Genomic DNA, 14,808 nt, shown 5'->3' on the forward strand with positions numbered 1-14,808 from the left:
GCAAAAGTGCTCGAAGTCGAGCGCCGTCTGAATAAGACTGTTATTTTACCGGACCGGCGTACATGATGAAAGAAGACCTAATTTCGTTAGTGGCCGATCTATAGGACAAAAATGTTCTGTAACAATGTCAACGTCGATTCAGCGTAGCCTTGTTTTCTTAGGAATCAAAAACTGATGTCGCATTTTGAAGTGGAAAGTCTGTACACTTTCATGCTGATCAAGTGTGCTGACCTCATCATCTAGATTTCTTGGCTGAAGAACAGATATGAAGTCTCAAACCGCAAATACGTATGCCATGTTCCTGTTATACCCGCTCGTGGTCGAAAGGCTTGAATGGAGAATGAATAAGTTTTTGTTACAACGGATAATCATCCGGCGAGAGAAAGGAAAACTAACTTCGGGGTGAAGGGGACTGCACAAATACACGCATATTGTGAAAGAGAATTTGTGTCCCATCAATGGGCAATTAATAAATTTTCAAAAAGGAACCTAAATACTAATCCCTATATAACACACAATATTGCCCGCACGTCCTGCCCGTCAATTGATTATACGTCTCAATGAGTGCCCACACGTCCGATTGCTCAATATTGAGTACTAGGTCCTATGCTACAATCCAACCCTGATAGTCATTCTCGTTACTTCTCGCCAATGTTGCTGTGTACTCTGGGATACCACCAGCCCTATGATAATGTTAATATCCACAAAAGAAAGCAGGTAATTATGAGAGAAAATCTTACCAGTTAAGCGGTTCAACCTTCCTTCCAGGAATATTTGCCCCCTGATACCAGCTTTTTGCCAGCGGAAACAAAGAATTATTCCAAGCATCGCTCATCCTCCTATACCAATCCTCTTCCGCTTCACTCTTTGCCTCGAAATAAGTTAAGTTTTTCTCGCTCAATCCCTTTATCGTGTCCGCAACGTATTCCGCTTGGAATTGAGTACAGCTCGGTCCATTCGAGAATGCAGTAGGTGCTTGAGGACCATAGAGGAAAAACATGTTGGGAAAGTTGTTCATTGCAATACCCATAGCTGTGCGTGTTCCATCTTTCCATTTCTGAGCAATGGTGCGACCATCTATACCTTGGATGTTGAGCTGAGCAAGCGATCCAGTACAAGAATCAAACCCCGTAGCCAAAATTAAAACGTCGAATTCTACTTCTCCTTCTTTGGTTTTAATACCCTTTTCACTAACTTCTAAGATGGGCGATTCGTTTACATCGATAATATCAATGTGTGGTAGAGAGAAAACTTCATAGATGTTTTGCTCCAGAGAAGGGCGTTTAGTTCCCCACGGATGGGGTGGAATCTCTGGTGCCAAGAGCTTTTGTTTTTTGGGGTCGGGAACTCGTTTGAGCACTGATTTACGCCAAAAATTGTAGGCTTCATCGTTGGCGGCTTGTTCAAAAAGCATGTCTTTGTAGTTGCCGAGCCAGAAATGAAAATCGCCTTGCTTGATCAGTAGGTCATGGAAGGTGGCTTCCCGCTCTTTTGGCGTATCATCGAAAGTGTTTTTTTCTAGAAATTCATATGGGAAACCAGCGAATGTATGTCGTGTTTTCTCAAATACTTCTTCATATTTGCCCTCGGCTTTTTTTCTGGCTTCTTCTTCTGGATTAAGAAGTCCTTGCTTCATGGGTAAGGCGTAGTTTGGTGTTCGTTGATAAACGGTAAGATGATTAACAACAGGTCCAATGGTTTGAATCACCTGAATACCAGTTGCTCCAGTTCCGATTTGACCAACTCGTTTATTCTTTAAATTAACACCATGCTGAGGCCATGTTGCTGTATGATATATGTCTCCTTTGAAATTACTAAGTCCGTTAAACGGGGGTGTAAACCGACGAGATGCAAACCCTATGCATGGTATGAACCATCGACAATAGATTTCGGAGCCATCTGAGCATTCTACGAGCCATTGGTTGCGTTGCTTGTCGAAGGTAGCTCCGTCGACATGTTTGTCGAATTCAAGATCTTTTCGAACATCCCATTTCTGTTCAACATATTCAAAATATCGACGAATCTCCCTGCCACCGGGAAATCTCTCTTTGAATGTGAAGTCCTCCCATAACTCTTTGTCGAATAATTGATAAATTGGGGAGTCAGAATCAACTCGAGCGCCGGGCTGTTGTATATTAGCTTTAGAGCCATACATAATACGTCCAGAAACATACATAACAATTCCAATACCAGGTACCTCCACTCTTCGAGCCTTTCTCATAAATCTTACAATTAAGTCCTTGCTTTCGAAGCCTTATGGACTTATTAGCGACTAGTCATTCGATTTAGGAGTTGAACCTACTTATTCAGCATAGTAAAAGAGCCAAATCCAGCTCCTACTAGTAGCACGTCTACTTCTTCAATTTGTATTGAGCCCATGATGAGTTGTTTACACGCTTACTGTCGAAAAAATAACTATCAAGAGAACCAAAATTGAAGGGAACCTCGGTCTTTATGTATAGAAAGCTACCAGGATATCTTGAAGTGGCTAGCTGCTACATATCAAACTCAAAAAATAGAAGCTGAAAGTGTAAGACGCAAGGTTCTAATTTGGATTAGAGGGTGCAGGGCAGCGTTGTATTCGGTCTTCGATGGCACGTTGAACGTTCCAATTCCATGCACTAGTACCCACAGCTCTGATTTTCGAGCCATTCGAGGAGCAAAACATACTCGGACAGATGGGCTCAGCATTTGAGATTCCAAGACATTTGAGGAGTAAAGTAATGTATGATTGGACAGATGGGTATTCACATTACAATTTTCCGCGCATGCTAATTCGTATGTTGTTGCCAGCATGGAGAACTAATCTGAAACACCACCACAAATTCACTGCAGGAATTAGTTATAAGACTTGAAGAAATAATGAGATCACGGCGGATGTAAATTCGCAGTGGTGCGGGGTAACCCTTAGCCCCATAAATACATTATTCCCGTGGGATAGCGGGGAGGCACTCTCTAAAGCTAATCGTAACCGAGCACGATGATAGAACTAGAAGTAAGAATTGACTACACCCGCTCTCAAGAAGACTTACGGTCCATAGGTCACATGGGAATATGAATTCTAATATTCGTCGTTTGATATGTACCGAGGCTGCTAAGCCAAAAATGAATGCCGGTATCATCGCTGCTTGACTCCACAATGGGGGGTACGCCCTGTTGTTAGTCACCTGTAGCTACGAATTTTTGGGAAAGTTTCCCGAGTTGTGTTGCATTTTGCCGTTTCTTGATCTGCATGAATCTGCCACTCATCAATAATTCTGGCTACTGCAGATATAACAGACATACGCAAGAGGGCCCGTGTTTGTTATCTCTAGGTCGCGTGTCGATGCAATTTTGGTGGAGTCACCATAGATAGGATTACAGTTTTGGCGGTGCTTCGAAATGGTATTGGGACTTTTGTTTAGTCGGTGCATTAGTTTTTGCATTTTTCATTATCCTTTATATGGACTGACAAGAATAAACGCACGGCTATAAACATTCGTTGAAGAAGCCAATTCAAAATGTTAGAGTGTAGATTCGTGTCATCTTTTGGAAGAGTGATGATCTCGTCGGTTATTAGTGTAACAGAAGGTCTACCACAAAATCCATACATGGTGATCAGCCATGATAGCAGAGAAGGGTTCGCCGGTCACACTCTAGCGATTGGTCTAGAACTTCCTGCCTTTCATTAAATGTTGGTGTTTGCAGGTAGCCTTACGGCTTGGCCTAGCAATCCCACCACCTTCTGGTTACCTGTTACTCGTACCAAATTTAGTCACGAACGCAGCTCTGTGGTGTAACATTAAGAATCAAGGGGAAAAAGGATTTTTGACTACATTTTTGTGTTCTTGGCTCATTTATCTAGCATTTGGTCCTGTATCATCAAAGAAAAGTGTATCTAATCGAAGGAGAATATATCTCCAACTTTTGAATTGTTTCACACTTCCTCATACACTCTTACTAGCGACCCCAAAATTTACAATCTTTTTGAGGATCATTCTCCCACGTTCCAATGTAGCTCTTCTGGTTTTAGGTATATGTGGTGTTTGAATTTTCCAGGTTGTGTTGCCATATAATTTTCTTTTACCGGTTGCAAAATCTCTGGCTGTGCCAAAACTGTCCGAATGGATGGATATATAGTAGCCATTGTGGTTCTCAAAAGGATCAGCGAACTATTTTTGCAAGAACGGATTCACTAACTTGTTTCCCACAAAAGTAACCATGGAGCAAAGATCCATCTCCAAGGGAGTCAAATTTATATAGCAGTTAGCAACCCCCCTAACGATGACAAGATCGTCAGAATCACAATGCGCTGTTTTGGTGCTTCTTCCACCATCGTTTATGGTCAGCTCAAGTAGATATATTACTATGAGCTTTGGCACAATACAACGAGTCCCTTAGTCTCATGAAATAGGCATGGGAGAGAGGCGATGATGACTTGGAAAATACGAATGAAATTGACCGTCTTTTGGAGCCATTTCAAACCTTATGAGTTATTTAGCTCCGAATTCAGTACTTTGAATGGATTATCTATCTGAATATCTTTATATGCCACGCCTAGTCCTCTGGGTAATAGCAGAGACTCATGATAGTTTAGCAATCACACCTTATTTCCAAGGGGAAATCTCAGGAATCGCTACTCCTTTCACTTTCTATTCTACAATATCTTGATGGCTTCGATCGGTTTGAGAATCTAGACTGTCAGATATTCGGTATTCGAAACTATTCGATAGGATACCGAAGCTATCCCGGAAGTTTACCCGTGTGTAGTCGTTCAATCTTTCATTTTACTGGTGGAACACATTTTCCCGAAAGCCAACATGACAATAGTGATAATTTAGTTTAAGCCCTACAACAAATTGTAGACTTTTCAAATACACATGCACTACTTCTCATCTAAAGCTCCATCTAAAGCTCCATCTAAAGCTCCATCTACAATATATTGACATCTACAATCCGAAGCCCAGATCCCGTTATCCCATCACGCTCAAGTTCAACCCTCCACAATCACCCTCATAGCCTCATCCAAATCCTCTTCCTGTACCCCCAGCAACTCATTCGATATCTCCTCATACTCCCCATAGTCCCCACCATACCCCTTGACAGAATTAATATATCTAATCAGCGCCACCCCACCACTAAAATCTCCCTTCTTCATCTTCTCGATTCCGATTCTCTTCTGCTCTTCCGCATCAACATATGTAACATCCCACTTCTTACCCGTCGCCTTTTCAAGGGAAGCGAGGATTTGGTTTTGCGAAACACGAAAACTGGAGATGAAAAGATACCTATTGGCGGTCTCTTCTGGGTGGAGCAATGCGTTCTTGAGAGCGGTGCCGATGGATGCAATTGTTGTGGTTGAATATGCATCTTTACCTTCATTGTAAATGATAGCTTTGTGTTCTTTCAAGTCAAAGCCCATAACTCGCCTCACAGCCCTATTGTTCAGATTAATCAGTTACAGTTTTCAAAAGGGAAAAGAGCCAATTTATCTGTCACATACAGTTCAAAGAATGGACCGGTGACAAACGCCGACCATGTCAACCCTTCCTTTTCTTTGTCCTTCAAATATTCCACCGTGTCCACCTTGGTCTTCAAAAACTGCGGGACAACCTCCATAGCCTTTTTGTTTCTCGTATCATTTCCAAACTCAGACGGCACAAAACGTTTCACGCCGGCTTTGACAGCTGCATCTATAATTGCCTTTTGCTGCACAGCACCAGCAGCTTTTGCTATAGTTGAGATGACTACATCTTGGCCTTTCAAAGCTTCCAGAAGCTCATCTTCTGGATACTCGTCACTGACCCGATGAACAACGAGATGAGCTGGGAAAACAGATTTGGAGGATTTGCGAGAGAGGATGGAAACATTGAAGTTGGGATCAGTGTCGAAAGTAGAGAGGATCAAGGCGCCCAGATTGCCGGCTGCCCCAACTATGATGACATTTTTGAGCGGAGAAGACATTTTTGGTGCTTCGATCAGAGAATTGTAAGTGTGCTTTTACCTGTTCTAATGTGTTAGAATCTCTGGGTGGTCTAGAGTAAAATATAAGCGAACATACCAAACTCGCTATTGTAATTCTAGGATGAAATTGTTGAAGTGAGCTATCTAATCAATCTAAAAATGAGGAGCTTGAAACAGGTCAATGTTAGAAATGAATTTAATAAACGTCTCGAAGATTTCTTTCAAATGTGTTCGTAATTGAGGTACTGATGTTTAGATGCAGATGCATTTGAAGAGGAAGTTCAGCCAAATTTATAGAAGGCCCTCTGTTCAAAAATTAACGAGTGAAAGCATTTGATTTGAAATTAACGAGCGAAAGTAATTGATTTGAAATCAGCGAAAGAGCTGACACATTTTCGGACAATGCAGAAAATCCGAGTCCCACAATCCCAAATATTGGCGCGATGTACAATGTGGAAGAGAAGACATTCAAATTGCTGAGTGGAATACCGCAACACGTTCAGGAGATGTTTTCTCGATAATATGGGTGCTAATGTATTGGGTGTCCGACCATGTTGCTTCTCCAGCAACTCTGCCTTAGATTCGCGTGATAGAAGCCACGGGAAAAGTGATGAAGAAGAAAATCAGGTCTCCTTTCCAACCGCACTGCGTTCGTCTCGACATGTCATCATCGAAAAATATCAAGATCAACATGAGTTCAACAAGTACGATACTGTATGTATGTATACCTCTCAAGCATTCTCTCACTTCACCACTTCCGCATGGTCCTAGATGACCTTCACCATTTCCCAAATCATACATCGATCCCACCATTTCAAGCATCAGTTATTATAACGCAGTAGAAGTATACACAACTCCACCTCCCACTCCCCTCACAGTCCATCAACAACCTAACACAGCATATTTGCTAAAGAAGGCTCTTTTCCAATCCGCTCCTGAAAAGGGTTACACTTATTTCATCAACTTAATGTAAATATTTTCCACTCCCATCCTGACGTAGGATCACACATAGAAATCTAGCTCCCCCCAATCTTCCTTCAGGCTTTTTACTAAGATCCTTCATAAATACTCGACATTGTCGTATTCCACGTTCCTACCGATTGACCATACTCGTACTCATCCACTTGGATCACCAAAGGCTATTACAGCTACCCCTTGTATTCTTTCTCAAGTTCCCCTCGAACATAGAAAATGATTTGGCAGACCACAATGTCTCCAGTATAAAATTGCCAATCCAATTCACTCAACACCATAAATTTTCTCAACAGAACGACCATCTCAAAAAGGATCACATTCGAATGAGAATTAGCTATCAAATTACACAAAATGTAAGTACCAAAAACAAATACCAGACAGGTATCAAAAACCAATTTTTGGCCAGGTGAATTACTCCATTCTATCCAGTCCAGTCCCCACCCAGTCCCATGCATCCAATTTAATATTGCCATTCAGCACCAACCCCAGCCCAATCCAGGATATGCTATCCAGATCTATAGACCCCCCTCAAAGAAAGAACTCCGTTGATTGACTGACTGATTGTAAAAACCATCCCACACAAAGCCATACCATAATTCTCCATGTCTTATTCCATTTACTTCAACCGCAATTAAAAATCATCGTCATCAGCAAAATCCCACTTCCTCGGTGCCAGTTTTCTAATTCTCTTCGTCGGACTTCCTGGAGCTACATCTCTCTTCTTAATCCTTAATCTTGCACTTGCACTTCTGGCGACTCCAACCTCGTCATCCTCAACCTTCAATCTCGCCATACTATCCCGCAATTCCAGTCCCTCATCCCCAGGGGCGTCATCTGGAATTGGGGATGCTGATTTATCCATAGCATGTATTCGGCTCTCCTTCAGGATTCTATGTGAAGGTTTTCGAGGCTTTGTCGGACTCCTGCTATTCAACTCTCTCTTCAATCTCTCAATTTCCCTCAACAACTTTGCGTTTTCCATTTCGAGTCCGAGCGTTGGGTCGCCGTCGTGATTTTCTTTATTCTCATCTCCAGCAATCCCAGCAATCCCAGCAATGCCTGCACCTAAACCTCGAACCACAACTTCCACCTTTCTATCCCTCCATTGTTCTTCCCTCTCTCCGTGCTCCTCTAATCTTATCATCCACTTTCTACCTTCTTCTTGAATCCTCCTTTCCATTTCCTCGTAGCATTCTTCTCGAATTTCCATTTCTAATTCCAACATTCTGTCTTCCATACTTTGAAGATGTGCTTCACTTTCCATTCTCAATCTTGTCTCGCGCTCTAATTCGCCGCGTAAACCATCGATTTCCTCAGACATACGTGCAATTTCTAATGCCGCGATTTCCATAGTTTCCCGTTCGGTGTCGGTAGGTGTCTGATGTGGACCATCGCGGTATCGAGAGAAAGTAGGAGAAGTAGGGCTGGTATAACTTGGATGTCTATCAGACGATTGAGATGATCCGAGAATAGTGGCCGTGATTGATGGAATTCTTGGAACAGTGATCTCTCTTGCCAGAGCCGAGTACCGTAAGATTTGCGAAGTTGCATTAAAATCTCCCAATGGATCAGCCGTAACGATCATGATTGCTTTTTGAGAATTTCGATGATGTTGGGTGGCTGTAGAAGGTTTTGCGCCATGAGATGGGAACGAGTTTGAGAAAAGAAGTTCGGTAAGTTTGCATTGGCGAAATGGGACAAGATTCGGCTGTTTGTTTTGGTCAAATCTTGAAGTTTTAGATAAAAATAAAGAGTGAGTTCAACGTACCTTTGTATAATTCTCCAAATCCGATTGCATCTGCAAACATTGTCCTAGATACATCAAACTCTCATTGATCTTTCCGGCCTCAGCTAATGTAGTACCAGCGGTTTTGGCATCTCTAGCTCTTTCACTCCCAGCCAAATCTACAATTGTAAGTGAACTTCCGCCCCAAGCGCCTGGCGTTCTTGATCTTCTCCTCTTCTTTACCTCGATGCAGAAAAAGCCATGAGACCTAGATGATGTACTATTAGAATTAGTCCCCGCAACTCTTCTCTCATTGAGACCAGCTTCCAAAACCATGAGAGCATCTTTCATGCTACCACAAATAATTTTTCTTAGTCCAGCAACCACTTTTCGTTCCGGTGATTGCTCCGTAGGTTTAAATAGTAGTGGCCGTCTTCTAGATTCCTTTGTAGATTTGTTTAGTGTCGCTGGCGTCAGAAGATCGAATATCCTATCATTATAAACTTCATACATCGAGATGAGAATGGCATATTCCGCATGATGATCGATATCGACCGTAATTCCTGTAATATCCGGACTGCTTGGCAAAACCGATGGTCTTGTAGGTATCGCTCGTCTCGGAGGTTGGTAAGAATCGCCCTTTTGAGGAGTTTTAGCACTAATCATTTTTCTGGCTGCTGTTGCAGTAGCTTGCATGAATGAAGGAATAAAGGAAGTCATCGATACTGTCGATTCTCCTGGAATTGGCACTGGCGCACATCCTGGTGTTTTACTATCATCATCCTGGTTGACTACGATCCTGATGCTCTTAGGACTTCCTGTTGCCTTGAATGGGGGCAGATATGGATATAGTTTGGTTGGACTTGGGTGGTAGGGAAAGGGCACGCGTACCACCTGGGGTGTTGGGGCTCTCGAGCTTCCTCGAGATGAAGCTGGGTCGAAGTAATATGTATCTAAAAACATCTGCGCCGACATAACTTGGGCTTCTGATGGATCTGATGTTGCAATTGAACCATGTAATCCGGGGTGTGAATTGACGTCGAGAATATTGTTGTCAATGGAACGAAACAGTAAATCGAGGGCAAGTTGTGTGAGACCGCGTTGGGTTCGAGAACCAAGAATTGTATGACTCTGCGATAGACGCATTAGCAAATACTCAATCTGTGCATGATCAAACCAATATATCAACCTTTCCAGAGCCAGTGACTCCCAATGTAGCAAGTAATGCATCTCTACCCTCTCCACCATTTGGACCCAATACACCTTCTACCAAAGGCAGCACGCCCGTTCCATGAAATACATCCAGCTGTGAACTTTCTTCTTCAAAGACCCGTGTGAAGGCAAATTTCTCCACTGCCCTGCGTCTATTATCATTTGGTGGATTCAATGTAATGTGGGTCGGATATGCCGTTTCATCTTCAAGTTCTTCTTCAGCGGGCTCTTCAACTGTAAGAAAGCGCTCTGGTATTGGTAACGCCGGGTACAATTGTTGAGTTGATATTGGAGGAGGTCTTAACCGTAAATATACTTCGAATAATGAAGATATCGAATCTATTGGAGTCGGCGATTCCATGATTGGGAGAATTTGGAAAAGTGTTGTTTCTTTCGCTGATCAACGGAAGGAGGTTTACAAAGTCGCGGGAAGATTATTTGATGTGCTAGGTAATGGTAAATCTGGGGTAAAATGTTGTCAGGGTAACCGAAAATAAGCAATGTGGAATTTCCCGGCATTGTTACCCCTGACACTGCCTTTGCTTTGCACCCATGCATATGCGAGCGAGTGACTGATGAAGCTTTATCAAATCAAGTGCTACTTGCGTTTTACATTCTTATGAGTATCCCATCATTGTGCCTCCCTCCACGGCAGTAGCACCCAGAGGGCTAGCGGAGCGTCATTCATTTTTGTGGGTAGACAATCTGCGTAGATCGTATCAGTTCAAGAAGCATAAAATCACCACCAAATTCATGTATCCTCGAACACCAGAACAAGTTTAATGCTTACATGTTACAACACTCTCTCTTTATTTGCATACCTACTACAGTTATCTTGTCTCCCCCATAACTTCAAAATCATCCTTCTTCCCTCCCTCTCCTTTCTCGGCCCAGCCCAGTCCAATTCCAACACCCCCTACAATCCTATCAAGAAGTTCAAATTTAATATACAGTAGTACTAACGCAAAAAAATATCTTTCTAAAGTCCCTCCATATTTGTATATGCCCCCATATAAATGCTACCTCATAATCATCGTAATAAAACGCAAAGAAAAGGGGCCCAGGTTCCAAATTCTCTTTTTCCCACACACAAATGAAAAAAAAAAAAAAAAAAAAAAAAAAAAAAAAGAAAAGCCAAGGACGCCTCAAAAATCTCACAATCCCACCAAACACCAGATGTTAGGTATACATTCCCCAATTACTCCCTAGGACATACGCCCGTCACAGTAAATACTGTCTCTTAATTCTCTGCACTCTTAGTTTTCTTCTTGGAGAAGAAGGTTCCGCCTCTCTTGGGTAGTACTTCCCCATTCGCAATTGCCCTTTCTTCCGCGTAGCCTTTCCTGCGTTCTGCTCTTCGTGCCTCAATGGTCTCCTGGCTAATATGTCCAAAACCATTTCTTCGCCGGAAGCATGCGTCCATAAGCCCATTGGCATCGACAAGTCTTCGGGGAATAGTTTGTACGACTTGGAAAATTTCCATTGGATCGGACACGGCCCTGATTTCCTGTTCTCCTACTTTGAATATTGCTAAAGCGATACGGAAAAGAGTCTTTGATCCTTCAAAGAAAAAGCTGTCCCAGACGCGAAGTGTAGTTTCAATCGGAAGAGTGCCAATAAAGCATGACATGAACCAAGCCGTGGTACACAATGTAATGGGAGGAAGACGCATGGAAAGCCTGCCATCTCCTGCCGTACCGTCAAGTTCTCCTCCAATCTTAGCCCAAATAGCCGGCATTGATTCTTTGATACTTGTCATCAAGACTCCTAAATCCACATTTGCGCCTTCTAGATTAACCTCGTGAGTTCCTGGCAAATAAACTCTCGTGATAATGTTCAACATCCAAAAGCTCTTCTCTTCATCCATAAACAGCAACAACAAACCCGCCAAAAAGTTCAGACTTTGGCAATACCCTATCTTTGGGTTATAGATACTGAAAGCTTGCAATACCCTCCGCAGTGACTTCAACATTGGGGTCTCCGGCTCCTTTATACTTGGCTGACTAGTCCGTTTTTCTGAAACAGGAGGGGGATCCGGCTTGAATTTGATATTATCCGGGAACGTGCGATTGAGATCCCGCTCAATGATTTCGTCGTCCGTCTCATTAACCGCCCCTGCAGCTGCTTGCTTTACCAAGCTATCATACACCCCATAGTGCTTAGCGACCATAGCCGGACCACCTGCATACCAAAACCAAGCTTCGCCGCGCCAATCAGGCGGTATTCCTTTGCGGACGAAACGTTTGACTTTTGCCGATTTTGGTGGAAATCGAATTGGCTTGTCGGTAATCAGACTGTGGTCCTTGAGTAACAACACCCATTTCTTTCTCCTTCGCTCGACGTATTCATTATATGGCCCACTCCAAGCTTCATATTCTTCCAACGAAACGTATTGTGTCTTTTTCTTGAATCCATACCTGTCTCTAGCTGGGTCTGATGTATTTGTTGTTGGTGGAGGTGGCACTACTGCGTGCGGTTCGATGTATTCGTCCCGAATTTCATGAGACGCTCCAGCACCATCAAATTCTTTCGACCCCGAAAAATCACTAGAAGTAAGATTTGGGGTGAATGCCGCACTTTGTGCCTCGAAAGCTTTGCCGTGGAATATCTCCGTAGAACCTCTAACTGAATATTGCGAATCCTCGAGAGTTGGAGGGGCAAGAGAATCGTCCATTGCCTCTTCCAACTTCGATTGCCTTCCCTCCGAATCCGGGGTCATTGGTCGAAACTCGTCGTCTTCATCAAAGAACTCTTGTCGATATACAGATCTGGGCTTAATTTCTGCACCAATTTCCAGGAGCTTGTCCTCCAAATCATTATCTTCGACTCCCGAGTCCAGAAAGCCACCTTCATACATGCCAATTGCATCATCCACACTCATTCCCTCGTCTTTACCCCCAAAGAAAGAAGTGTGTGAACTACTTTTCGTCAATACACTGCTTCTCTCTGTCCCACTTGTTCCAAAATAACTCGAGTTTGTAGTCAAAGCAGATCTGAAGCTTGCTCGGACTTCCTCATCATCAAAGTTTGTTGGTCGAATCGGGGGGTCTCGTCGATATATGGATGAGTTATTACTGTCTGGTCTATTGATTCCTGTTCTTGGCCTAAAATTTGCTTGTGGGATATTGCGCTGTCTCGCATTATTTAGATCTACAGTATGATAGTCCGGAATTGACGCAGAAGGTCGCAGGCTAGGCGCGGGTGCGGGTGCAGGCGGAGGTAATTGTTGGCCTGATTGTGAAGAAGAAGATGAAAATCCCCGATCTCTTGTACTGAAAACTGATCCATTGTTTATTGCTTCCTCATCTTGTGATGGTTCTACATGAAATGTCGAGGCATGAATCAGAGGGCTAGGAGACTCATTTCGTCTCCGCAGACTGGCCTGTCGTGGTCTAGAGAAATTGTCTACTACCTTTTCCGGGGTACGTCTGCCAGTAGAAGAATGCGATCGAACGTTACTAAGTTGTCTCAAACGTGAAGCCTCTGAAGGTTTTCGTCGAAGCTTCTGTTGTGGAGCAGTTAAAGATCGGGGGGATTCATTAGGTGCTGAATGATGCGATGTTGAGGGTCTTTGATGCGGAATAGGAGGATTTTGAGCGAGGGGGTTAATGGGCAAATAATGTTCTCGAGTGGATGGTGTTGGTGACTTGGGTGGAAATGGAAAAGGGCGATTTCCCGACCTAGAAGTATTAACAGATAGCTCGGACGCTTTGGATGAAGTCCGAGGTCTTGTCGGATACAGGTTGAACTTCTGGCTTCGCTGTTGTCTGATCTGCATATGCGGACTCCTGCTATCCATGTTGTTGGAAATGGGAGAAGACGTTTCAACGCCATAATATCCATTTCCCATATTCATCGTCAAGGCCAAACTAGAAAAGCCCTTGTCGCGACTATTCCATTTACACCTTTAAGCTCTCCCCATGTATATCAAGTAGCAATCGCACCACCTCGCCCCTGGTCTTTTGACCCCGATCTTATTCGGAAGGACCCTGTAGTAAGTGAAATCGTCAACATCAAAGCAAGAAGATTCTTTCGTCCGAGACTACTTTTCTTTCTCTCTATCGAAGAAAGAGGCTGGTCTTGCAGGTAGTACAATTATGTTGTGGAATGGTGAATGGTAATTGTCGGGGCAGGCATTCGGTGAAGTTGTTCCTTCGAGTATCGAGCGAGGTATTGGGGGCACCAGTACTCCGTATATTCTCCAATCCTCAATTTCCAAGGAACATCCAATTATGCCGTGTTGTTCCAAATGTCCCAGTATCGTGTACTCGCAATTCAATTTGTGTCTCCAATGTTTCAAATCTTGGAGAGGATTTTGGTTAACGAGAGTATGAAGTAAGTGTGAGAATAGAGAGTAGAGAGTCGAGTATCAAGTGATTCAAGTGAAGTGAAGGACAGGAATAGAAAGAATTATGCAGGAAAGTGGATATGATTAGGGATTAACCAGCAATGAATTAATGAGTGAACGAATGAACCGATCAATTAATTAATCAACTTAATTATTGGCGTGAGGGAGGAATTGAATTTATGAAGGTATGGAATGGAGATGAATCGAATGTCGGAAGACGGAGAGCAGTGCAGTGCAGGGCAGTGCGAAGTATGGAAGTATGGAAGTATCAAATGTATCTCCCGTCGAAGTGTGTGTGTAGTAGCAACCGCAACCGCAACCGCAATAGGATTTGCCTGCTTGCACTTTGTTCGTATTGGATTCCGAGCAAAGAGAAGTCTAAAGAGAGAATGAGGCAGTGAATGACTACTCCTGAGTAATGACTGATGGCATTTCGGTATCTTGGTGGACAGGTATGGTATGGTATGGTATGTACGGAGCTGTTCGGTTGATCCACCCTTTTCCAACTGAAACAGAGGCAAAGACCCAAAATAATGAATGTGTATGAAGTGCTCGCTCCACTAATGAAACGGAGGGGAGAAGGAGGTTTGATGTTGAAATGGAA

General features: G+C 43.2%; 4 protein-coding genes across 6 annotated transcripts; all 4 read right to left on the reverse strand.

The window, feature by feature from the left end:
* Window positions 1–413: 413 nt before the first annotated feature.
* BCIN_11g06300 (hypothetical protein) lies at window positions 414–2,420 on the reverse strand. The gene is made up of 4 exons (XM_001548264.2): window positions 2,303–2,420; window positions 2,175–2,253; window positions 741–2,125; window positions 414–683 (listed from the first exon to the last, which is right to left on the reverse strand). The coding sequence occupies exons 1-4, from the start codon at window positions 2,377–2,379 to the stop codon at window positions 605–607; spliced, it is 1,620 nt and encodes a 539-aa protein (XP_001548314.1). The 5' UTR covers window positions 2,380–2,420; the 3' UTR covers window positions 414–604.
* Window positions 2,421–4,860: 2,440 nt separating this feature from the next.
* BCIN_11g06310 (hypothetical protein) lies at window positions 4,861–6,176 on the reverse strand. Of its 2 annotated transcripts, XM_024696128.1 has the most exons (3): window positions 6,041–6,176; window positions 5,483–5,983; window positions 4,861–5,417 (listed from the first exon to the last, which is right to left on the reverse strand). In XM_024696128.1, the coding sequence occupies exons 2-3, from the start codon at window positions 5,941–5,943 to the stop codon at window positions 4,973–4,975; spliced, it is 906 nt and encodes a 301-aa protein (XP_024551932.1). In that variant the 5' UTR covers window positions 5,944–5,983; window positions 6,041–6,176; the 3' UTR covers window positions 4,861–4,972. The 2 variants fall into 2 exon arrangements, with proteins under 2 accessions (XP_024551932.1, XP_001548311.1); XM_001548261.2 differs by having other exon boundaries at window positions 5,483–6,176.
* Window positions 6,177–7,068: 892 nt separating this feature from the next.
* BCIN_11g06320 (hypothetical protein) lies at window positions 7,069–10,577 on the reverse strand. Of its 2 annotated transcripts, XM_024696129.1 has the most exons (4): window positions 9,834–10,577; window positions 9,536–9,775; window positions 8,687–9,283; window positions 7,069–8,626 (listed from the first exon to the last, which is right to left on the reverse strand). In XM_024696129.1, exons 1-4 carry the CDS (start codon window positions 10,215–10,217, stop codon window positions 7,550–7,552), a joined length of 2,298 nt encoding a protein of 765 aa, XP_024551934.1. In that variant the 5' UTR covers window positions 10,218–10,577; the 3' UTR covers window positions 7,069–7,549. The 2 variants fall into 2 exon arrangements, with proteins under 2 accessions (XP_024551934.1, XP_024551933.1); XM_024696130.1 differs by having other exon boundaries at window positions 8,687–9,775.
* A 70-nt stretch (window positions 10,578–10,647) lies between these two features.
* On the reverse strand, window positions 10,648–14,159 carry BCIN_11g06330 (hypothetical protein). Its single transcript, XM_001548258.2, has one exon. The coding sequence runs from the start codon at window positions 13,710–13,712 to the stop codon at window positions 11,097–11,099; it is 2,616 nt and encodes an 871-aa protein (XP_001548308.2). The 5' UTR covers window positions 13,713–14,159; the 3' UTR covers window positions 10,648–11,096.
* Between the last annotated feature and the right edge of the window lie 649 nt (window positions 14,160–14,808).

The sequence above is a fragment of the Botrytis cinerea genome, chromosome 11 (genome assembly GCF_000143535.2).
Source record: "Botrytis cinerea B05.10 chromosome 11, complete sequence".
Taxonomy (NCBI): domain Eukaryota; kingdom Fungi; phylum Ascomycota; class Leotiomycetes; order Helotiales; family Sclerotiniaceae; genus Botrytis; species Botrytis cinerea.